Source organism: Delphinapterus leucas, chromosome 10 (assembly GCF_059928025.1).
Source record: "Delphinapterus leucas isolate spDelLeu-1000000601 "Yukka" chromosome 10, BTC_Dleu_Yukka2, whole genome shotgun sequence".
NCBI classification, from domain to species: Eukaryota; Metazoa; Chordata; class Mammalia; order Artiodactyla; family Monodontidae; genus Delphinapterus; species Delphinapterus leucas.
The window spans coordinates 85,377,307-85,401,146 of record NC_143138.1 but is presented as its reverse complement, the minus strand read 5'-3'; the positions used below and the strand labels follow the sequence as shown (position 1 = coordinate 85,401,146).

Below are 23,840 nucleotides of genomic sequence, written 5' to 3'. Positions count from 1 at the left end.
TGAGTTAGCCCGTCCCAGTGTGGTGTAGCCAGTGGCTATATGTGGCTATTTTAGTACAACTTTCCTTTTTATTAAAATTAGGTAAAAACAGTTTCTCGCTTGTACTAGCACATTCCAGAAAGTTCTAAGAGCTCAGGTTGATACCAATGTATCCCAACTGGCGTTTCCTGAAACATCAGCGTTCGTGGGGCTACAAGGACTCCCTCTCCCGCTTCGAGGTTTACAAGGCATAGTAGGGTGCAAAGCTGTGCTTAAAGAAACGTCCTGACCCAGAATTTCTCAAACTCACCAGGCTAGGTAACCCCTTTTGGGTCTGTAAACGCTTGTTTAACTGTCTCTGGCAAAAAACCTGCCTCAGCAACAACAGGAAAGGAGAACCTCGTAAGAGATATTATTTAATAAACTACATGGGGGAAAAAAATCTGAAAAGGAATATGTGGGTATATATAGAGAGATAGGTGTGTGTGCGTGTGTGTGTGTGTGTGTGTGTGTATCTGAATCACTTTGCTGTACACCTGAAACTAACACAACATTGTGTAAATCAACTACAATAAAAAAATAAATTAGAAAAAAAAGAATCACAGGACAGGATGCTAGAAATTTTAGTAAGTAAAGAAAGTGAATGGTGTTTACATGGGAACTCGCCTCCTATTTCAGCTGTTGATAAAAATCTACTGTGAGGCATAAAACTAGCCAGGCCTCCCCTGTATCTAATTCCTTCTGCATTGCAGATGCTTTCTTGGTTGCTCTGTTTTTTTCTGAAGGTCTTCTAAGAACTGTTCCTTTCCTCACAGCTGAATCTGGTATCAAGTGTCACACTCTCCAAGTCTGCGTCAGAGGCTTCTCCACAGAGCTTACCTCATACTCCTACGACCCCCACTGCCCCCATCACTCCCGTCACCCAAGGCCCCTCCGTCATCACCACCACCAGCATGCACACGGTGGGACCCATCCGCAGGCGGTACTCAGACAAATACAACGTGCCCATCTCTTCAGGTAGATGCTCCATTTTTGCCTCGGGGAGAACTGTGATCAGCAATGCTTGTCGACCAGCCTCTTTGTAAAAAGTGATAATTAATAGGACAATGATTCTTATTTAGCAGATATTGCGCAGAACCAAGAATTTTATAAGAACGCAGAAGTTAGACCACCATTTACATATGCATCTTTAATTAGGCAGGTAAGTAAATAACGCGGTATGAGAAATTATATCAGAAGGTAGAGGTGTACATGGATGTATTATATTGATGCAGTAGATTTAAAACCGTTTGGTATGCAAGCATGCTAAAACCTGTTCTATAAGGTTTTTTAAATCTGCAATATATAACATAATTGCTTTTGATTAAGTATTACAATACGATGTGATTATTAGGAAATTCATTTCACACAACAGTGAAAATGAGCCTGTTTAAAGATGGCAAGTCAATTATCACAAGCTACAGTAATCTCTGATCCCTAGAATTAATCTGAGCTCTAAATAATTACTGAGCTTTAATCAGCTAGTGAAATGTTTTGCATTTCTCTTTGATTCTGCTTTATGAATGACTAATAAATTAATATTTCTGTACGGAAACAGAAATAAAAACTCCAAACAATTAGATAATTCCATTTTGAATTTTGCTATTGAACTGGTAAATACAGCCATTAATCTTAGAGCATTTCGTGAAACCTGCCTTAGGATTTAGCTCAGCATCACGATTATTTTCTGTTTTCAAGAAACCGTACAATGGCGGTTCTGTTGATTTGGTCATAAATTATCTTTCTCTGTTGCTTTTGCTTCACAGGCCATTCTCGAATCTCCAGAGAAGCAGCTAACACTAAATGAAATCTATAACTGGTTCACACGAATGTTTGCTTACTTCCGGCGTAACGCTGCCACATGGAAGGTAAGCGTTCTTGCAGGCCTGTTGAGTCTTGGGTCTTGGCATTTATAGGAGAGAGTTTGTCGTCGGTAAGATGCAGGTGTTGTAAGTTACGTACATATTGTTTGGCTACATTCAAAGAGTCTAATTTGTAGGCATACTGGATTGAGAAAAGAATTCCACTGGGGTTAAAATGCTGGGATGGAACAGTCCCATTATGTTGGCATAACGAGTAAAATCATCTCTCTCTGGTTGGAATGTGTAGGAAGTTGTCTCGTGTACACAGACCTCATGGTTTTCCGTCTTTAGCCACCACCAGTATTTGCAGAGAATGCGTAGATAACTTTTTTGTTTTTTTTTTTTAACCATCAGGAACCTGGAGAAATGATCAGATACACTTGATCAGATACACTTAACTTTCATTGGTTGGATGTAAGCTCCTTAACCTATGCACTCCAAGTACTAGCAAGGTATATTGGAGTTATTACAGGAGAACCCAATATATGTATTATTAAGGGTTTGTTTGTTTGTTTGTTTAAGTAAGTCGAGAGACTGTCCATCGGATATTCATAGGCACTCTGGGGAAGAAAAGCAAATTCTGAAATATGTGACTTGACTGTAATAGCATTTGCTGTAAAACGGGTCAGATTCCATAGCTCCACCTGGGATGCCCCCAGCAAGGCTTGCGGTCCCATGACATACCTCAATCCCAGTTCAGCAGTTGGTTCGTAGGTTCTGTTAGCAGTGATTCCATTGTATTCGGTTAAGCCCTCACCGGTCTTCGGATTTTCCCACTTTAAATTTCTCGGTTTTTAATAGTTTTGCTTTAGAAAAAGGGGCAGCAGATACAACCTGAGAGTCATATATTTTTTTTTCGCACCTTTACTACTATCTAGAATTCTTGTAATCCCTAAATTCCAAAAAATTTAGAAATATTTAAAATGCAACTATTTTTGGATATTTTACACGTTATTATTAGAAATAGGATAGGAATCTATTATAGGATGCAAGGAAAACATGCTTTGCTGGACATACAGGTCTTCCTTGCTCCGTTCGTAATTTATATGGGAGAAAAACAACAGCAAAAACAGAAAACGCTGTTTCCTCTGCTACATTCATCATCAAATAGCGTTTTGAAAGAATATAACCAAAGAATTAATTCATCAACCTTACGGAGCTGTGAATCATCTCTTATGGCCCAAAGTAGCTTTTTTGTTTCCATTAAGACACGTGGGCCCCGAAGGAACCTAGGTTCAAAAACCTTCCCTTCTCTTCCTCAGCCTGCCTTGAGATGTAAACTAGAAAACAGTCTTCAGCTGTGAATGCTTTTCAGAATTTCGGAAGTATAAGCGTGAGGCAGACATTTTCTTCAGATTGCCTTTTATAAATAGCAAATGATCAAGTTTTAAAATAATTACCCGTTATGAATGTGATATTTAAGCTCAGATCTTCAGATTTAACTTTTTCATTTTCAGAAACTGCAGGGAAAAGTGCCCTTCATATAAACAGTCCTAAATGAAGTATTTAATGACTCATAAATACGTATAATTTTCTCCATGTGTCCTTATTTGTACTGTCATCTTAGACAGAAGATAAAAATGCCCAGTTAAAGTCATGAGTGGAAAGAGTTCACTCAGCTTTTGTGGGAAACTCTCCATTTCCAGTTGCTTGTGCTTGGATGCACGGTCTTCGAAAACAAAACTTAAGTTTTGACTTTACAGTTTTACTTACACGGCTATATAGTTCAGACAGATCTACAGCAGTCCTGTTTTTCAGACATGGCTTTACAATGTACACTTCTGTACATTTTGATACTTACTGGAAAACTTAGACAGTGATTAGGATGAGATGTTGATTTCTTTTCCCAGTAAGGTGTCTGATAGGTACACATGCTCTGTCTTTCTTTCTTTTTCAGGAAATTTGCGTTTATTTATTTCAGCCTCCTCAGTGTCATTGTAGGAGATAAACAGTAGACCCTTAGCATCCTTTATCCTCTGCCTTTGTGCAGTATTAAAAAAGAAAGTGCCTACTTAAAGACCAGCCTACAGTTTATACGCCAAGAAATTTGCCCTACTAACTGTAATTATAACATGCCCAGCATTTTCCAGAGATGTTTGTTTTAGACCTGTCAAACCTGTTTGAATCAGGGGTGTCCTTTCGTAGTCAGCTGGAAGTCTGAACCCACCCCAGTTATGCTGACATTCCTCAAAAATTCCTTGAGCGTTTGTCCTCTGGCTTCTCCTTGTGGGCAGTTCATCATGCCACGTGATAACACTTCTCTCGTCACCTTCTAAATATTCCATATCAGACAGGAAACATCACCATTCTCTAGCATGACTCCTCACAGAGTCGCTAATGGCGATCATCCAAAATCTGAAACACCTCTCAAAGTACAGATCAAGATTTTCCACTTGAGGGCCTCCCTGGTGGCGCAGTGGTTGAGAGTCTCCCTGCCGACGCAGGTGACGCGGGTTCGTGCCCCGGTCCGGGAAGATCCCACATGCCGCGGAGCGGCTGGGCCCGTGAGCCGTGGCCGCTGAGCCTGCGCGTCCGGAGCCTGTGCTCCGCAATGGGAGAGGCCTGCGTACCGCAAAAAAAAAAAAAAAAAAGATTTGCCACTTGGAAGGATGAAGTATATCGCAGGTTAAGGGGAGGAACACAGACTGTGTGAGCAGTAGCAGCAGATGGATTGAGGGACTTACTTACAAGGCATGTGAGGTGTGGTGTACGTATCCACTTCTCAAGCCCCTGTTGTCGCCTACTCATTCCCTATAAGAAGAAAGTTGGGAGTAAATGATATGGGTCTCTTTGAAATAGCCTCTTGTCCAGATTTGAGTGTCAATCACGTTCACCCAGGAGAACTCAAAAAGAGATGAAGCCATGCTTGTTAACTGTACCTAGCGTAAGTAAGGGGTGCGGATTATTCCTGAAACTCAGGAAGGATGAGATGTCAAAAACTCTTCACCCTGCAGTTGAGATGCTCCTTACAGATGTCAAGGGTCTCAGCTTAGGAGTGACGGGAAATGACTTTGAACCCTAAGAAAGAAACGTGTCTATGGAAAGAAACCATCAACTTAGAGTATCCTCATTTTGCCATTGAGAGTTCTACTCATGGGTTCCTTTGGCATTTTCTCAGTTAATTAAAAGCACTTGCCCATAGTAAGGGCCAACATTTATATAATTGGGAAGGTAAGACCTAGCTTGATAATGGATACTGACCCACTGCAGGGTCATGTGACTCACTGCCCCCCCCACCCCGATCCTATCAGCTACAGGAGGTGATACTCTCGATGGTAGCAATCCAATGTCAATTTCTTCATAATAGACCTGAGCAAATGTGTCGAAGGTGTTAAAGCCAACACTTCGACGAACTAAAAAGAAGCAAAATGTATTTAACAGTAGGAATTATCATCTTTCATGGTTTAGAAAAATTAAAATAAATTACCCCTTTCGTCTGAGAGACAAGTGGGTTTAAAAGGGACGGTTTTATGCTTTACCTGTTTCCTGATTTTGAAGTCGTATTAACGTTACTTTTATATTTTGGCCGTGAACCCTATTTGGGGGCTAACAGGCATATTAAAAAAAATCTTTCCTCTGCTTAACTGTTCACCAGAGACTAGACTAAAATGCCCAAACACAAGTAAGTCATCATTTGGGATTTTGATTTTGGAAGAGGGCCCCCCCCCCCCCTTCACCACAGGAGGGTCATCCATGGGGGTGGGAGCTACAGTTCTCGGGGACGGTTTTACAACTGTGGACTGTCAGGCTGAATGTACTGCTGTGTTTGGAGTCTTTTCTTATGGAAAATGTAAATGTTCTCTCTTTTATACTTGCTGCAGAATGCAGTGCGTCATAATCTTAGTCTTCACAAGTGTTTTGTGCGAGTAGAAAACGTTAAAGGGGCAGTATGGACAGTGGATGAAGTAGAGTTCCAAAAACGAAGGCCACAAAAGATCAGTGGGTACGTCCACCATGTTTGAACTTCTTAGCCTAGCTTGGATTGCGCTAACAAGTGTAACTAGAGGCTTTTGGCTGCTAGACGGTGTTAGACCAAAGAACTGGTTTCACGTTGTCTCAGTTAAGGGAAGCAAAAAAGCATTTCATCCCTCCTGTTTTGTATACCCACCAGTCCCCCTGCCCTGCTTGCTGGTCTTTGTTGCATCACATGCTAGTAGCTTTTAGGTGGCAATGCATATTAACCCTCACAAACCATTGGCTTATGCTTATTGCATTTTATTTTCTTTCTCCTGTTCCCTGTATTGGATGTCTGTTCTGCCCCCAACCCCGCCTCCTTTTGTTGCCACTTCATCTCCTTTGCTGCTGCTCCTATCCCAGGGTGCCATTCGCACCAACCTCTCACTGCATAAGTGCTTTATCAGAGTAGAGGATGAGTTTGGGTCCTTTTGGACAGTTGATGATGAAGAGTTTAAACGTGGCCGCCATATTCAACGAGGCCGTCCTCGCAAATACTGCCCCGATGAAAACTTTGACGAGCTTGTCGCACAGTAAGAGCCTTTACTTGCTTTTGTTTTTTTGTTTCTGCTGTTGCTTTGGCTTTGCATGGTTGACTCATCCCATGATAGTTTTGCATTTCACCACGTAGCAGTGCCACGGCTTTCTGCAACGGAACTAAATCGTGTGATTTGTACATGTATTTCTCTCGTTTCTCCTTGGAACACCAGTGCCTTGAATAATGCTTTTTTGACGTCTTTAATGCAAATATCGGTTGGCTTTTGATTCAGCAGCTTTACGGGGACCCTATAACCCAGTGCTTTTGCGTGACCCCCCTGATTCCTCCAAGTGAAGAGGAAACTTCCTTCTTTAGAGTTAAAATGTGTATTTACTGGGATACATTTCTTCTTCTTGGCTCACTCAGTATAACGATATAAATATAGTGAAATGAATGCCAAAAGGGCCCCAAGCATGGGAAAGAAATGGAGACCCGTGCCTCTCCTTCCTTTAGGGACCATTGGGAAACGTACATAATTTCCCGCCCCCCCCCCCCGCCCACGGAAGCCACCCCTTTCTTTCCCTCAGTAGCCTCCTGTATGATTTTTTTTTTTTTTAAAGTATTTGTATCCCTCCTGGCTACAGCTGTCCTTAAAACAACATCTATCTTGTCTTCATTTGGTCGGTAATGGACACAGCATCAAATTATTCTCGTACCCTCCCAAATTGCGGCTGTGCCCGAAGGACTGGAACCCCAACCTCGGCTGCCTGACCCTCCCCTGGAGTAGCCTTCTCTCCATCTTCTTTTGGCAATAAATGAGCCTTGAAGATCTTTTCTTCGGAGCTACCCTGCCGTTCCTCTAGCATTCATTCTAGAATTCAAATCCTGGAGAAGCTTAAGAGGCAAGATTCCTCCCGCTGGCTCCCAGGAAACCCTGCCGGTCCGCTCGCTGACTTCCCCAGCCCGAGGCCCTAGAGCATCTGCCTTCCTGCTGGAGTCCGGGCGGGTTACTACCCGTTTACAGGGAGGTCGCTGTTTTGTGAGACAGACAAAAGTTCATCCGTGGAGGGAGTGCCCGAGGCGATGATTACTTAATCCAAAATTTTACCCCCAGTTTGCTTGAACGGGCAAAGTCTCTCCCACCCCGGGGCGGGGAGGTTCACACAGAGCAGCCCCCACAAAGCCAGCGCGCGCGGGGGCGGGGGGGGGGCGGGGGGGGGGCGAAACCCACCTTTTCTTTGGTCTTCTGGCTGGGGGACATTTCTGATTGATTTGGAAAGATAGCGGCAAGCTTAAGACGAGACTTCGCGAAAAACACTCGGGGGGTTGATTGCGTTTAACTTTGAGTTTTTATCTTTCTCTTATGCAGTAACCCTTCCCTTATTAAAAACATGCAGACCAGCCACGCCTACTGTACACCTCTCAATGCAGCTTTACAGGTAAGATGAACGGCCGTCCGGACTGTGCCGCGGAGGCACATGGCTCCCGCACTCATTTCAAAATATATTAGCCTCGCTCTAATTAGATATTAAATTTTAATTCCGTTAAACTTTTTTCTTAAGTGCACAAAGCATCGTACTCCCTGGAGGCAGGCACGTCGGGCTGCTTCAGCATTAGCAAGATGCTTAGCATTTTGAATATTGTGGCAAAAAAATTAAAAGTTCACTTATTAATATTTATCAGCAGTATCATAATTTCCATCCTCTTATTTCAGAATTTCACTTGAGGCAAAAATACCACAAGTGTAATTACTCTAGCACAGCTATTAATGTGCCGGGTGATAGGCCACTGTGTCACATGACCTTCTATTGTTCACGGGTTTAAAGAGAAAGCAGGGCTTTTTTTTTTCTTCTTCTTCTTCTTAAACTTCTGCTCCTTTTTCTTTTCAAGTCCAGTTTGGCCTCTTTTCACGGGGGAGAGCGGGGGGTGGGGTTCGGTTCGCTTGGTAAAAAGTAAACTGTTTTTGTTCAAGCGATAGAGGTGTTGAAGGAGAGACTCTTTAGGTTTCCAGCGGATTGCTCAAGGTTACGTAATAAGCTCGCAGAACGTTTGTTTCCTACTGACAAACCAAGCCCTCCTTACGTAACCGGCGTTGCCAGGGGACGAAGCCACGGGGATTGAGCAGGAGGGAGGTTACCACCCAAACGTGAGTTACCGGGGCAGCCCTGGCATCCATCAAGCCTTTGAATTATCGCGTATTTCTCCGTTACCCAACAAACAGTAAAGTCATCTCTCAGGTCGAAGAGAAGACTGTAGTACACTTCCTTAAGGTTTACCTGGGTACCCCCCCCCCCCTCCAGAGTTCGTAGGTAGGCAGGGTCCTTTGGCCCGTCCGTGGTCCTGTTGGATTTTGACCCACCTAGATTGTTCTAGACCGCAGTCCACAGGGGTCTCGGTAACTTAAATGCCAACAGTCTACACAGATAGATCTGACGTATGTGATCCTAGCCCGTGACTGACAGACCTCTGCAGCATGCGTTCTCGATACTTAAATATGACAACGTCATGGGCTCCTGCAAAGGGCTGTAACGCACAAACAGATTACTAAAATTTTGTGAGGGAAGGGCGCAAATGAGAGAAGTGTAAAAAAGGCTCCTTAAGGGACGCTAATGATGCAAACTCGGTGGAGACGCTCAGCGTTGAGGGGAACAGAGTGCAGTGAAGAGGCGATCGGGAGGGGAGCTCTGGCTATTCCTGTTTAACAACGGTTTGCCGAGCACCTCCCCTGCGCCCTGGAGAACCGTTTTCCCAGTCCGGTCAGCAGGAGCTCAAGGCTCCGGAGGATGGATGATACGCCTCTTACGCAGTTTCAGTTCAGAGGCAAATTCACTGACCTTAGCTTTCGTGTGTGTGTGTGTGTGTGTGTGTGTTCGTTCACACAGTAACTTTCGAAAAGCAAATAAAAAGCACGCTTAGATGCTGCCACTGTAAATACCGTTCATTAGTAACTATTTTTCCCTGGAGTGTTGTAAAGTATGAATTTAAAGGCTGCTCTATCTGGAATCGTATTAAGATCACAGGCACATTTTACATTCATGAGGCGGCAGGGCCAAAAAAAACCAACAACGACGACACAACAGCCACCACCCACCGGCAACGGTGATCCTCCATCCTCTGGATTCTCTTGACTCTGTGACTAATGTCAATTAGGAGGCTTTATCATTACAGAACTGTTCGTGTTTCACCTCTAAAACATTTGCTCCTGGCCTCCTCTGCACCCTTTCTTATTTTCAGCCATAGCCCCAAACTCTCCTGCCTGTTTTCCAAGAACACTTGGTGTCCATCCTGCAGTGAGGTGAATACGTGCATCTCAAGTCATGATTTGAGGAACGGATCTTTTTCCTCTCCTCTAGGAGTCTGGGTCCCGGGTCAGTAGACAGTCCCCTAGGACAACTTTCTGCTGTGCAAATTAAATAAAGAGTCTACCAGCAGGCCTTCCCTTCCCGCCCACTTGCATTTTTCAAGGCAAGTAAAAATAATAGTGGAACAACATCTTCAAAAGATTACTAGAGCAACATAACGCGTGATATACAATATATAAAATAGGACAGCCGAATCCACTACAGAAATAAAACATTGGACTCGGGACAGATTGCAGTATGCTCTGAAAAAGTGAAGTAACTAAGGGTAACCGTAAAGCTTCGTATTTATAGACTGCCTTTCCCCCGGGCGTCTCAGAGCGGTTAACAAACATTCCAAGAGGGACAGGACTTAGGGACTTCTGCACCTTGACTTAAGGACCTTTGTTCTTTTTTTTTTTTTTTTTTTTTTTCTGGCAGAGGGGCCAGTGTGATATGAAACCACATACTGTGGGCATAGGACCACTTATAAAATTAGGTCCATTATAAAAACTGTAAGCCTCCCCCCCGCCCCGGCCCCCTCTCCTAAATAGACATCAACGACCAAAAAAGAAAGAACCACTAGGTTAGACCGAAGCCGTTGGTGAACATTTTTCGAAGCTCGGGTGGGTTGCTTGCTCCGTCGCTCAGAGAATGTCCAAGAGGCTCTATTGTGAAGGAGCCACCGGGTTTCTCTACGCAGCCCACTTGATCATTTTTTTTTAAAGGCGACCAGGCTGGTTTTTTTTCATTTACGTCTTTTTTTGTCTGAGAATCAAGGGATCAGTGTAAAATGCTTACCTTGGGATGCCTTTCACCACTGTCAGCCCAGGTTTTATGATCCAGTCCCCATGGGAAATAGCTTTGCCCTAGAACGCATTAAGAGCCACGGAGAACGAATACATCCCCAAGAGGTTGCCCTGTACGTGACCAGCTCGTCCCAAAGACTACATCCTTAGAAACATTTCCCTTTTTGTTTTTACTTCGCAATCTCTGACTGACTTGAGAAGCTGCGAAAAAATACCAAGCTAGAGAGGGGCCCCACTTTCGCCACATTCTGACTGTAGCAGTGAAATGGCTTTGTGGTATTTCCAGGAAAAAGAGACTCACATGATGGTCCCAGCAGAACTTCCATGTCGGGGAGAGGCAGGACCACTGTGTTGTCGCAAACAAAGACAGTCAGGATGCTTGTCCAGCTGCACCTTGGGGCGGGGGTAAAAAAATCGGGCAGCGGGTCTGTCTTTTCGCTCTGCCAAAAAAGAAAAAAGTGCTTTATTGCAGTCACAAGAGATCTGTTGAAAAAAGTACTTGATGCAAATTATTTGACAAACTGCAGGAGCGTGAGGAATGTTCAGATGTGCTGTTCATCAAAATGAGTTCACCACATTTGGAAATGAAAACAGGATTTTTTTTTTTTTTCCATTTTTTAAAAGAAGGCAGTTGTTATATAAATTCAGAAGTGGCGGGAAGGGAAGGGAAAGCCGTGGGCTTGCGGAGGGCCTGCCTTTGAAGTAGTCCCTTAGCCAGGGCTGCGGTAGGTGTGGATGGGGCATCCATCGCGGGGCTTGGGATGGCTAAGGCGTTTCTGGCTTTGGAGTTTGTACAGCGAGTGAGACTGCGATTGTCTTAATAGGCGGATTCTCTGCAGCCCAGCTTTGTACGCGTCCTCTCCTGGTTTTTGGCTCTTACCGTCTCACCAGAGCCAGGATTTCTAGACCAGTTTGGACTCGTGTATGGCTGGCCAGTTGGAGTCGCCACGCCAGATTGTCTTGTGATTTTGCACTTTTTTCCTCATTAGGATGGAAAGGCAGGCGTACTGTAGTCTGCAAGAGGGCCGTTTTGATAAATCTGGGTCCAGTTACAGCCGCCAGTTTTTGAACGTCTGTCCTCTTTTAATAAAATGAAGGGTCACTGGGTCAGGATCACGACCCAAATGCAACAATATGGCTACTTCAGCCCAGTGATATGTCTGACTGTTGTCCGCATCTCAGGACTGGGGCGGTCGTTCTATTCAACCGCAGTAGGATAAAAACAATGAGCAGTATCCCACCACGGAGCTGAGGAGTTCTTTCTTTTCCCCGCCACTTCCACACTCTGTCGCTGACACTCGCTTGGAGGGAGGGACTTTGTCACCTTCAGTAAGGATGTACTTACATACCCAAAGGAAATACGATTTACAGCTTCCTTTTGCCGGAGATTTCTTTCTTCTTCAGTCCTCCAATTCCAGGTGATTGGTCAGAGCCTGAAAGATTACCTAGAGTTACCGTTCAACCAGTTATTATCTGAAAACTACGCTAAAAAGATTCAAAAATAATTCATTCCAGTGGAAATGATGGGGGCGGGGAGATAAAAACGGATTCCACTTCTATAATCTCTGCCTTTTCTGTAGGGCTCTAAGACAGATGGTTATGGAAGTTCTCCTCAGTTTGGGCTCTGTGGCCCGAGTAATCTGCTCAGATCTTTAATAACATCCAATACTGGAGTCAGTCATCGAAGTGGATAAAGAAATGAAAATTCCATCATATGTCCCTGTGATCTAGAAATGTTCCGTTCCTCTTGAAAAAAGGCATCAGACAGAAACCTCGTTACTGGTAGATAGCCTTGTCTAAGCCCAGATGCCTCTACCCAGCAGGGCTGACTTGAGCCCTCCCTCCCCACGGGCGCTTTGGTCCCTCCAGCTAGCTCTCTGAGACCCAGCCTGGGCCGTTGTGTCAGCAGCCTGACTTGTAAAGCACAAATCCTTCTACACCTATTAGAAACTTGTCTTTTCCAACCCGTGCCAGAATGACGTGAAACCGAAGATCATTGAATCCACCCATAATTGATAGCTTCCCCGTCTGTGTACACCCCTGTCTTCATAAATCTTCTCTCGGTTGATGGCAGGCTTCGATGGCTGAGAACAGTATACCTCTATACACTACCGCTTCCATGGGAAACCCCACTCTGGGCAACCTAGCCAGTGCCATACGGGAAGAGCTGAACGGGGCGATGGAGCACACCAACAGCAACGAGAGCGACAGCAGCCCGGGCAGATCCCCTATGCAAGCCGTGTGAGTACCCGCCACCCCGGAACGCCTTTGCCGTCACGTCCCGGTCCCCCTGTTCTAGGTGCACACCGGCCCCTTCTCCTCTGGCGGCTTTTGACACCTTCTCTGTAACTTCTGATTTCCTAGAACCCAGATAGAAGTGGGTGCGTCCAGAAACCTGCAGCTCGGTTCGCACCTAGGAGGGCCGTTTACTGACGTTCCCGTTACAGCAGTAGGCTTCACGCGGCCCCACGAGTGCCCAAGGCCATACAATGGGTGACACCTGTGCTTTTGGCCTTCGCTCGCCCGTTCTCGCAGCCACCTTACCTTTTCCTCCTATAGCAGTAGAACGCATCCCGGTGGCAGAGTTCTTCGCTGTCTGTTCACCGTGCGGGCGGGCCGAAGCTAGCGGGGAGGCAAAGGATGCTCGTTTACTTGGGTATGTGGTACGCGGAAGCGCGGACGCCACGCCGAAGCGTCATTACCAAGCACTGACGATGGCACGAACGAAAGGCGGCATGGTTTATAGATTGCTCTTAAAATATCAAAAGGAAAATTAACAGGAGCGTTATAGCAGCAGACGGCAGTGTAATGAGCACGCCCAGAAGCGTACGGAGTGAGGCACGAGGGCTATCCCAGGCTGCATGTGCGTGGCGTCAGGACCAGGCACACCACGGACGGGGCCGTGCGTGCTGCCCCTTTTGGCTGGGTGATGGGAGGCAGGCGGGGTGACGGTAACGACTCCCCGTCTCCCAGGAAAAGTCTTAAAAGAGCAAAGAAAGCACATTTCCCCAGAGAGGATTGGCAGGGGATGCTGTCGAATGACAGCCTCTGGCTTTGAGCGAGTCTCTGCGAAACCCGCTGCCCGCTTTGAAGGGATAAACCTATTCAGTGTTGACCATGCTGTCAGCTCCTAGAAGCGAACCCCTTGTCTACGCAGCGTCTCTGAATTCCTGACCAACGTCTTATTTTAAGAGCATTTGAGTGATCAGAATGGAAAATATGACCTGTGGCAGTTAGCAAGAGCATGAACTGGCACCTACCAACAAAGGCAAAATGCTGTCTGCCAGCATGGGTAAATTGGTGGGTTTGGAGGAATCTGAAATTTGATTCTTTAGCATTTGAATTGCATGCCCAAAGTGCTTTGAAAAGGACCTTTAAAGATGAAAATAATCGTTTTAAATTTACATCAACAGTCTCTTAGCATTTACTCCACAGCATTTTAAGAATGTGTTTCTCTCTCACGCCGCTACTGCCATCGATCTTCCTTCGTCAAGCAACCTGGTCTTTCTGACTTTATTATCACACCCGTATTCATCTCAAAATCGTGGTCACCACAGGAGTATTTTACTAAGCTATTAAGGAAGTTCAGAGCACACGTAAATTGGCGTGTGCGCTGCTTCAAGGAATACTTACTGGAGCAAAAGCATCTGAAGTTACTGAGTGGAAGAGAGACTGTTTGTCTGTCATAGTATCCACAGACCGCTGACGTTTACCTGATGTGTGTTCCTATTATTTATAGTAAAAAGGATCGCTGAAGAAAGAGAAGAAAATTTTTTAAAAAAGGTATTTGGGTAAAAACCTCTCGCAGCAGTTTAGAGTGAGGCTAATTTTGCTGTACAAGATAGAGTCACTATAAAGTTATTTCAGACTTCGAGTTAACCCCAAGTATTACCAGAAGCCTTGCTTTACAGCAAGCAATCAGCCTAATTTTTAACGAAATGAAGGTTGTACTGGTGTGCGTGCGTGTGTTTTGTTTTTAAGAAACCCTGCATAGAGATGCCCCAAAGCATACTGTTTTATTGCTCAAATCTCACAGGTTTACACTAAAATAAAGGATTTTGCTAAAAATAATTGTTGGTCATCAGCCCATATTCCCTGTGCCTACTCTCGGTGTTTGTGAGAGATGCTTAACTCTCTTTGATCTCAGATTTCCATTAAGCAAATTCTGTAATGACGTAGTTTTCCTTCTTGTCCAACGTGCATTACCCTGCTATGATGCAACTTGTTTCTCACCTGTTCTGTTCTCTGGGAATAAATCAGCCATAAACTCTACAGCAAGGCTTAAAGGGCCTCGGTTAATGAGGCAGCCCAGCTACCATCGAGTGTCGAAATAGAACTTCTTACCCTTTCTGTGACACTCAAACCCCACAACATTTTTGTCTGTCTCTTGAAACAAACGCTACAAAGTAGTCACATAATTATGGCTTTGGGGCCTTATACTTTTATCCTGATGGGGCTAAAGGAGCTACAAAGCAAAATACTCCATGCTGTGCCCACACCCTCTGAACACTTGTGCCTTTAAACACCAGTCAGCTTGCCTTAAAAACTCTTCTGTTCCCAGAGTAGCTAAACAAAGGAATTACTCAGATGTAAGAAAGGAAATGTGGGGCTTTGCAGTTATTCACTGGGAGCCCTTTCGGAAGCAGGAGTCGGAGAGAAAGGCATTGGGCGGTGGGGGGGGGGGGGCGCGACCTGCAAGGGTAGAAGGCGCCACGTGCAGCTCCATCTCCCAGGAGGCACCTGGGAGACCACGAAACACAGTATCTTCAGCAGTGTGCATCTTACCTGAAATGGATCTCGCATGGAGCTCCTTTCTTTTAAAGCCCTGCATGCCTGAGTTACTGCTTTTGCCCCACCTCGGGGGAGGAAGGGGGCCGGGGGGCGGGGATCTGCTGGTATCACGAAACGTCGTGAAGCTGGATTTCATTTCTGTGGAGTTTTAAGAAGCCTTAGTATCTCACCTGGTTGTGTTGTCAGGTTGTCACACTGTAGACCTGGTCAGTTCACCTTTGCTGGGCTTCCACTGGGCAGTAGGTGCTGGGATTGAGCCAGCATGCATAGGGTCGTCACCTGTGTCTTTGGGACGGAAAATAACCGTCCTGAAGTTGGGTTGCAGATTTCAGGGGAAAACAAAATATTCTCTCCCGTGAACTCTACCTTGTTGGCGGGACTGGGTGGGTGGGTGGGTGGGGGGATTTTGTTTGTTTTGTTCTGCCTGGCAAAACATTTGTCCGAGTCTAAAATTACAAAGCAAGAACTTCATGAAGACTTGCCAGTCTCTTCCAGGGCCCAGCACCCCTCCCACCCATATAGCCTTGTATCATCTCTGTCATCAAATTCAGCTCTGTAAACCAGAAAAGATGAATACATCTGGTAGTTTAAAAAAATGAAAATAGGAAAATGTTGATCAGGGAAACAGCTGACTCTCAATCCAGGCTACATACAACCCAGCAACACTCCTATCCAATCAGTGTCACAAGAACCACGTTACCAGAGGACAGGAGGGGGGTAATGTTTGAAGTAACAGTTCTCAATGGTGCAAATACGAAACTGAAACGTGAAGAGATGTTCACCGTTGTCAGTCATCCAAAAACAAACACCGTTTACGGTAACCTGAGCTTTCCTGATTGTACCTGCTCGGCAACACGATGTTCTCAGAAAGCAGCGCTTGGGGCTGATGAGGTTGAGTCTATGGATGAAGCTTCTTTGGCAGTTAATATCGCACTAAATCATAAGAACCGGAAGATGTTTTCGCCTCCGCTCCAACAATTTTATTCTTAGAAATTTATCCTAAGGAGGTAAACCAACAGAAATATGGATAAAAGCGGTCACTGTGTTATACAAAGATCAAGGCGGGGGCGGGGTGTGGGGGTGAGCAAAAGACAACCCCCAAATGCCCAGTATTAAGGGACTAATGTCATCACACTGGGATCTCATAGCCATAACAATTAAAACTGTAAAGGTAGCAAAATAATCACATTCTTGCTACATGTACAATATGTAAAAACACGGCCCCAAACGGGAGAAGACAGGCAAAACCAAGAAAGTCTACCTTAATTAGAGTTTATGGGTGAGATATATATATATATATATATATATATATATATATATATATATATTTTTTTTTAAGGAATAAAAATCAACACACCTAACTCGTCCCAAAACAATATAGGGAGTCCTACCGGCGCTGACTTCCCAGGCAACGCCGATGTATGCAGTCACGCAGGATCCCACACTTAAGAGTTTTAACGCTCAGCTGTTTCCGAAATCCTCAACGACTTTTTCAAACACACTTTCACTTTGCACTGGGCTCTGCACCTTATGCATACGGTCCTGGATCTTGATGCTGAAACACAAGTAAATAGGCCCATTAAAAAACTAAAGCTAGATGGAGCCAAACTAGTAAAACATACTCTACTCTAATGAAACTTGGGTATATTTCGTTTTGCACATAGGTTGTAAGAATACGGGCCCTATTTTTTCTTTTCATGGTTTGCTGTTTTTTTGCTTTTTTAAAAAAATTTATTTTGTGTTTTATTTTTGGCTGCGTTGGGTCTTCATTGCTGCGCGTGGGCCCTCTCTAGTTGCAGGGAGCGGGGGCCACGCTTCGCTGCGGTGCGCGGGCCTCTCATGGCGGTGGCCTCGCTCGTTGCAGAGCATGGGCTCCAGGCACGCAGGCTCGGTAGCTGTGGCTCACGGGCTCTAGAGCGCAGGCTCAGTAGTTGTGGCGCACGGGCTCAGCCGCTCCACGGCACGTGGGATCTTCCTGGACCGGGGCTCGAACCCGTGTCCCCTGCGTCGGCAGGCGGACTCTTAACCACTGCGCCGCCAGGGAAGCCCCGGGCCCTATTTTTAAAAAGCTATTTATCCCAACATCTACCCCCAGACACTCTCTAGGCTGTGCTCATTTTACAGTCAGTTGCTCTTCTAGAGGATCCCGCGTCAAAGGGCAGTCCAAAGCACTCCTCTGTTGATTTTTCAAGGGTTCAAGTTGGCCTTTGGGGTTTGCACACAACATCAGTTATTTAGGAAGGCCACCATCCCCAGCACCTCCTCTTATTACTAGTAATACTTGATAACGTCAATGAAAAAAATCCTCCTTTCTGCGGCCCGTTCCTGCAATGGGACTTCTCTTTTAAAAGAAAAAACCTGAATGGTTCTTTTACGTATCAAAAGCCCCGCCACCGAAGGTAATTTGTATTTGCAAAGGATCGGTTGTAAATATGATTTGGGAACAACATTTCTCAATTGTTATCGGAGTGCTTCGCGTGGTCCCCCGCAGGCCCCTTCGGGTGAACCGTGCGCTGGGCTATAATGAGCAAGTCGGCAGATCTCATCGGAGCCCCACGTCCCGGTGGCCGCTACCAGCCGGGCCTCATGTTTTGCCTTGTTTACAGCTGACAGCGTTATTATTCTGATCGGGGCTCTGCTTTCTTATCATATTGTTGTGTTGAGCGCGCCTTTTCCTCTCCGTTTGTGTTCCCTGGCAGGGCTTTTCTTGCCTTATTGACAGTTTGTAAAAATATGCATTAATTTGGAGTTTCCAGCATGTATCATGGTGTCTCTCTGCTGTGTTTGCTTGAAGTTGATTAATGATAGACCCTCGCTTGGGGTCGGTCTCCGGAGAGTTCTTTCACAGGTTCTGCATGTTAACTAGCAAAGCAGAACACACAGCAAGCCGTGATTAGCCCAGCCTCCTGCACACAGGGGCCCCCACAAACCACTGTTGCGTTAACCGATTCTTGCTTCACGGGATTATTGGAAGATTTGTATTCATCCACCCAGCAGGCCACGATGGGGCCTGTTAGCTGACACTCAAAGGGTGGTCCTCAGACCAGCAGCATCACCGGGGAGCTGGTCAGAGATGCAGAGGCTCAGGCCACACCCCAAACCTGCTGAGTCACAGGCTGCATTTTCACCAGATCCCACGGGAATCTGTGTGCACATTACAGGGTAAGAAACACCACGGGAGGAGGACACACCCCCTGATGCTTCTGTCCAGAGACCCTTCTGTGATGATGGAAATTTCTCCCTCTGTGCTATCCAACATGGTAGCCGTTAGCCAACACATGTGGCCCTTGAGCTCTTGAAATGTGGCCGGTGTAACTGAGAAATGGAATTTTAAATTGTCTTCATTTTCATAGTCGCACGTGGTTGGTGGCTGCTGTGTCGAACATCACAGCTCTAGACTGGGGATTTTGTGTTACCCAAAACCCCCGACGTAACTTGCGTTGGGAAGTCCCCACGGTGAACCTTCTTTTGTCTTTCCAGGCATCCTGTACATGTCAAAGAAGAGCCCCTGGATCCAGAGGAAGCTGAAGGGCCGCTATCCCTAGTGACAACAGCCAACCACAGTCCAGATTTTGACCACGACAGAGATTACGAAGACGAACCAGTACATGAGGACGTGGAGTGAACATCTGGGCAGGCCGACCCCAAGAGCGTGAAGATTGGGGGGGGGCGCACACAAGACAAAACACGTCAAAAGTTAGCAGTGAAATCGTTCTCCATTGGTTGTACAGTCTGGAGGATTTTTCACTACATTTTGACAACTCTGCAATGTGTTAACTCTTAGTGCCATCAAGAATCCCATTTGGGAGTATTTTTGATTTTTCTACTTTTTGTTGAAAAAAGGAATTTGTACTCTGTGCATTGGATGGACTTGTTTGGTACTGGGGATTTTCCTCTCTTAACAGTCAACATCAGTGTTGTAAATTTGCTAAACTGATTCACTTTTAGCAGCAGACTTTGAACTGCAGTCCTGCCGACATTGGACAGTGAGGACACCCAACTGAGCATGTGCACCTAAGCTGCAGACCACGCCTCTGCCCAGAATTTAAGGATTCCAATGGACGACCTATTTGCACAGTACTGCATGTTGATTATCACTGCCTTTACTCCATTTTTTTTTTTTTTTTTTTTTGCTTCCAGTTGGGATGGGGAAGGCCTTTGTGTGTGTATTGGGGGGAGGGTTTAAAAATAATTATCCCAAACTTTTTAATGTATTGCTTTTTTTTTTTTTTTTTTTTTTTTGGCTTCTCCTATACCATTTTAAGTTCTGACCTCAGGCCTCCATTTGGGCCCACGGCCTCTTGGAGGCTTCAAGTTTTCTGTACCTTGTGATGAATGTTAATAGGTGTTTTTATTATACGAAGCTGAATGTCATTTCTCGTTCGTAGTTTTCTGTCACTCATTCCATGTCCCTTCAGACATCACCACTGTTTTCTCGAAAGTCAGAAAACATTCCGTTTTGATCTTTTGCAAAAAGGTCCCAAATGCTGCACTCTACACGTGAAGGTCCTCTCACCCAGACGTGAAGTTCCTGCCAGAAAGAGAATGAATGACAGAAAAAAAAAAAAAGAAAAAATAGAGACACCCTAGGAACCACGCAGATTCATTCCATGAAGCAGTATTGGAAGGTGGGAAGGGGGTTGTTTCAGATTTTCCTCTTTTTCTTTTTTAATATTGCACCTACCATCATTCTTAATAAATGCCACAGCGCTTACCAGCACAAGGAGACATAGGCAGCAGCCCCCTTACCCCCAAAGCAAAACAAACAAAAAACAAACTCTCGCAGTAGTTCGACTGACAGTGGCTGTGGAAGCCCGTCCCTGGGATGACCTAGTTGAGATGGGCCTCAGGCTCTCGCAGTTATTGAAACCAGTGTGGGTTGCTTTGTTTGCAAAATGGCCCAAAAGCTGGCTTCCCTGAGCAACTGTGCTGAAAGTCGTGGTGGCCCCAAACCGAAACATCCATTCAGACCTGCTTGGTGGCATTCATCTGTCTGAATGCAAATTAGATTTCAGATTGAACTTGCTATGCGAGTTAATGAGAACTGGGTTCAGCAAATGCTAAAGTGTTCATTTCCAATGTGCAGGTTTGGTATAGCAGTTCAGCATGGGAGGCAGTATCATCCCACCAACCCAGTCCCAAAAACCAACAGGAGAAGACATCAGGCAGATGGGGGCACAGCTCAGCCCTGGGCTTTTGGGGAAACACACGTGGCGCACAGAACATGACAGTCATGGGTCAGTACAGCCTCAGTCCTTGGAACCCCTGAACGCTTCCACGCTGCACCGCTTTCCTGTCACTCATTTATTTACCTAGGAGTGTAGCTTTTGTTTTAGTTTAAGAGCCTTTTGGAGCTTAATTTATATGCTTTGTACCTCTTTTTTTTTTTCCCCTAAAATTACCAAAGATATTCCACAAAGGTAAATTATGTTCTCTGTTTTTATGCTTTATCTGATGAAGCCAAATATCCTCTTCTTGTTGATCAAAGGAGGCAAAATAATTTAGAGGCAATTGATGAGATATAGGCTATTGCTAACTTAAGAGAACTGCTTCTTCATCATAGAGGACATTTAGAAGACCAAGTAGGTAATGGAACCAAAGTTGTTACTTTTTTTTTTTTTTTTCCAGTCCTCGGTTTTTGTTTTTGTTTTTGTTTTTTCCTTCTGTACCTCTACAGAGACCAAAACGCATTCTTGTAAAGAGAACTTATGGGGCTACTGAAGAGAGAAATAGGACACAGTATTAAGGGAGCAATAGAAGGAAGGGATTACCATCTCCAAGAAGAAAAACCAGTGTACAGCACATGAAACTTAGGGGGTGTCCAGTCGAGGAGACAGTTAAGATACAATGAAGGTAAAATTCAGAGAGAACAGAACAGCTTCCACAATTGAACTAGACCACGTAATGTAGTATTTCTAGAAGACATTTCTTTTTCAAAGAAAGATTGTATGCCACTTTTGTTTAAGGACTGTGCTATGATCACTGCATTCATTTGGGTTTATCTTGGCATATATATCCTCCGGGTTTTTGTTTTTGTTTTTGTTTTAAAAGGTTTCCTTTTTTTCCTTCCTTTTTTCCGGATTAGGCTTGCGTCAGCATTTTTCATTTAAAAAAAAAAAAAGTAACATTCCCGTCCACTCACCAGCTTGGTACAAAAACTTCTCTGGCAGTTCCTTTTGAAGCTTCACACTGCTTTCTCTATAAAGAGCAGTCTGTGGTCACTCGAGACTTACTTTTTTTTTTTTTTTTTCCAACTTTTCCAGGCAGCGTCATGATGTGCAGGCAGTAGCCAGACAGGGTCATGGGAAGGGGGCCCTGTGCTTCTAAACTGAGTGGTTGCTGGTTAGTTTGGTATTCAAAAGAGGATAAAAATCTGGTAGATTAGTTCATTCTCAGCATGTGTAGCTAGACATGAGTAAAGTTAACAGCATGAGAAACTGTTAGTACGCATACCTCAGTTCAAACCTTTAGGGAATGATTAAAATTTAAAAAAAAAAAAACATTTCACTCAGTTGCACTTAGTCGTATGTCTTGCATGCTTAGTCTAAAGACTGTAGCAAAAAGAAAAAAAAAAGAAAAATTAGCTTTTACATATCTTTGCAGGTATCACAGCCTTGCAGAAGAACCAACTGAAAAAAAAAATTTCTCAGGCTTTACAGCAAGCAAACTTCACTCTGATTTTTCCAATTCTGATTCTGTATCCCTTGGGGGTATCCCAGTTGCTTCTTTAGGATGGGGTTTATTATGTTGTACATATATCCCGATGTGTCTGTGTGACTCTTTGTCTTTTTTGGGGGAGGGCGGAGGGTGGTTCTTTTTTTAGATATTGTTCCTAAAAAGGAATAAATGCATATACACCTGTTTGTCAAAACACCTTTGCTTTTTGTGCAACTGCTTTATATTAACGATACTTTAAAAAAAAAAAAAAAAAAACCTTTGGAAAAAAAAACTACTGTATGTAATGGAATTGCAGAATATGCTGCACATGTATTTTATTTAGTTATTCTTGCTTTCAGAATATCGGATGACATTTCCTGACATGTGGGAGGGAGAAACTCCCAAATTTCTTTTTTTTTTTTTTGGCTTTTAGAATTGTAACATAGTTGACAGATTTTTTCTTTTTTTTTTTCTTTTTTCCTGTTCTCATTGATCGGAGCATCTTGTACAGGTTTTTTTGGTGTTTGTGCCTGCCGGTGTGAGTTCCTCTGTTTTTTGATACATTCCTATCCCTTGTGTTTATCCTACCATTGCCTTCCTGGCTATCTTAAACAAGTTCATGCGTTTGAAAAGAGAAAAAAAAAAATGTTGTTTTAAACAATGTTTTCTCCTGCTGCAGTAAATATTTTGCATGATGAAATTCCAGGGTCACACTTTCAAAGTTTATCAGTGAAGTAGTGATTAATCATGGGGAGTGTCAAAGCTATTGAACTTTTTGTATAAAAACAAGAAAAAAAGAAAGAAAACTTTACAAGGTGCCAAGATGTACAGACAATTTGTTGCTTTTTTTTTTTTTTTCCCCAAAGAAAAGCGTACCTTAGGGAGAACGGTCCCTTGTACCGGGCAAATGCACTGTCAGGAATGAGGATCCATCCTACTTGTTGTCCCTAGAGTCTGTCCTTGTAAGACAAGTTAACGCTGCCTGCATTGAACCAGCAGTGAAAGGAAACATCAAGGCTTATGAACGGGAAGAGTGACCGCCAGCCCTGCCACCTTCGGACGGCTCTGACCTGATTCCCCGCGTTCCGTCAGACCTAGTAAAGACACCTCGGATTCTTCACCCAAAATATGATGTCCATCACTAGCTATTTTATCCCGGAAAAAAAAAAAAAAAAGTTAAAGATTTCCTCTCCTTTCCGCATTCCAGCTTGAGCTCCGTTTCCAAGGGTACCAAGAAGAACATGCTTGTCGGGATTTTGAATCTTTGGGGGACCTTTTGGTTCATGGTAGACCCTCTGGATATTTTGGATGTTTCTGAGAGTCGATTTTGGCTTTTCTCTCCTGAGAAATGAGACTTATAATTCCAAAGGCATTTTGTGGGCCCGGTGTAGTTCTCATGATCTCTGCTACCCAGAAGCCTGCATGGAGATGGTACAGCCCGGACTGTCAGCGTGGTGCTCCGTGGAGATGTGCTGCCAGTAACAAGAATTTTTTTTTTTTTAATTTCGTTTTGTTTTGATAAGGCATAAAAGGAACTCATTCCGTGACATCAACTGTAATTCCATCATTCCGTGTCTGTGGATACAGACAATAAAAAAAAAAAAAAAAAAAATGTTGTGTAGTCAGTACTAATGACTGACATGATCGCATTCTCAAATGCAATAAAAATGCTGGTTGTTCACACTGGTAGTAAAAGTCGCCACAGCCTAAGTTTCTTTCCCCTTCCGACCTGCTCAGAGTGTGTGTTCGGCATATGCCTTAGGTTTAGCACCAGCTGCTTCCCTCCCAGAATTAAAATCAATCTTAACTAAAAGCTTTCATCATCACGGAGAACTGAAGCTCTCGTCCCTCAGGATTTCAAAGTGAAAGTCTCCACTTAGAGAATTGGGGAAAAAAACAGAAAAAGAGAGGCTACCTTTTCTCTCCAGGAAGC

The 23,840-nt window shown here is 44.3% G+C and overlaps 1 protein-coding gene across 12 annotated transcripts in view; it reads left to right on the top strand.

Moving 5' to 3' along the window:
• The window catches only part of FOXP1 (forkhead box P1), a 502,532-nt gene extending 478,939 nt beyond the window's left edge, over positions 1-23,593 (top strand). For 9 of the 12 annotated variants that reach the window (XM_089918160.1, XM_089918159.1, XM_022572557.2 and 6 more), the window contains 7 exons: positions 795-996; positions 1,101-1,180; positions 1,785-1,886; positions 5,702-5,823; positions 7,682-7,751; positions 12,534-12,700; positions 18,731-23,593. In XM_089918160.1, coding sequence (XP_089774286.1) covers positions 795-996; positions 1,101-1,180; positions 1,785-1,886; positions 5,702-5,823; positions 7,682-7,751; positions 12,534-12,700; positions 18,731-18,875 — 888 coding nt within the window. In that variant the 3' untranslated portion in view covers positions 18,876-23,593. The remainder of the gene's footprint in view (positions 1-794; positions 997-1,100; positions 1,181-1,784; positions 1,887-5,701; positions 5,824-7,681; positions 7,752-12,533; positions 12,701-18,730) is intronic. The other 3 variants (XM_022572558.3, XM_089918158.1, XM_089918161.1) reach the window with 2 other exon arrangements.
• The last annotated feature ends 247 nt before the right edge of the window (positions 23,594-23,840 follow it).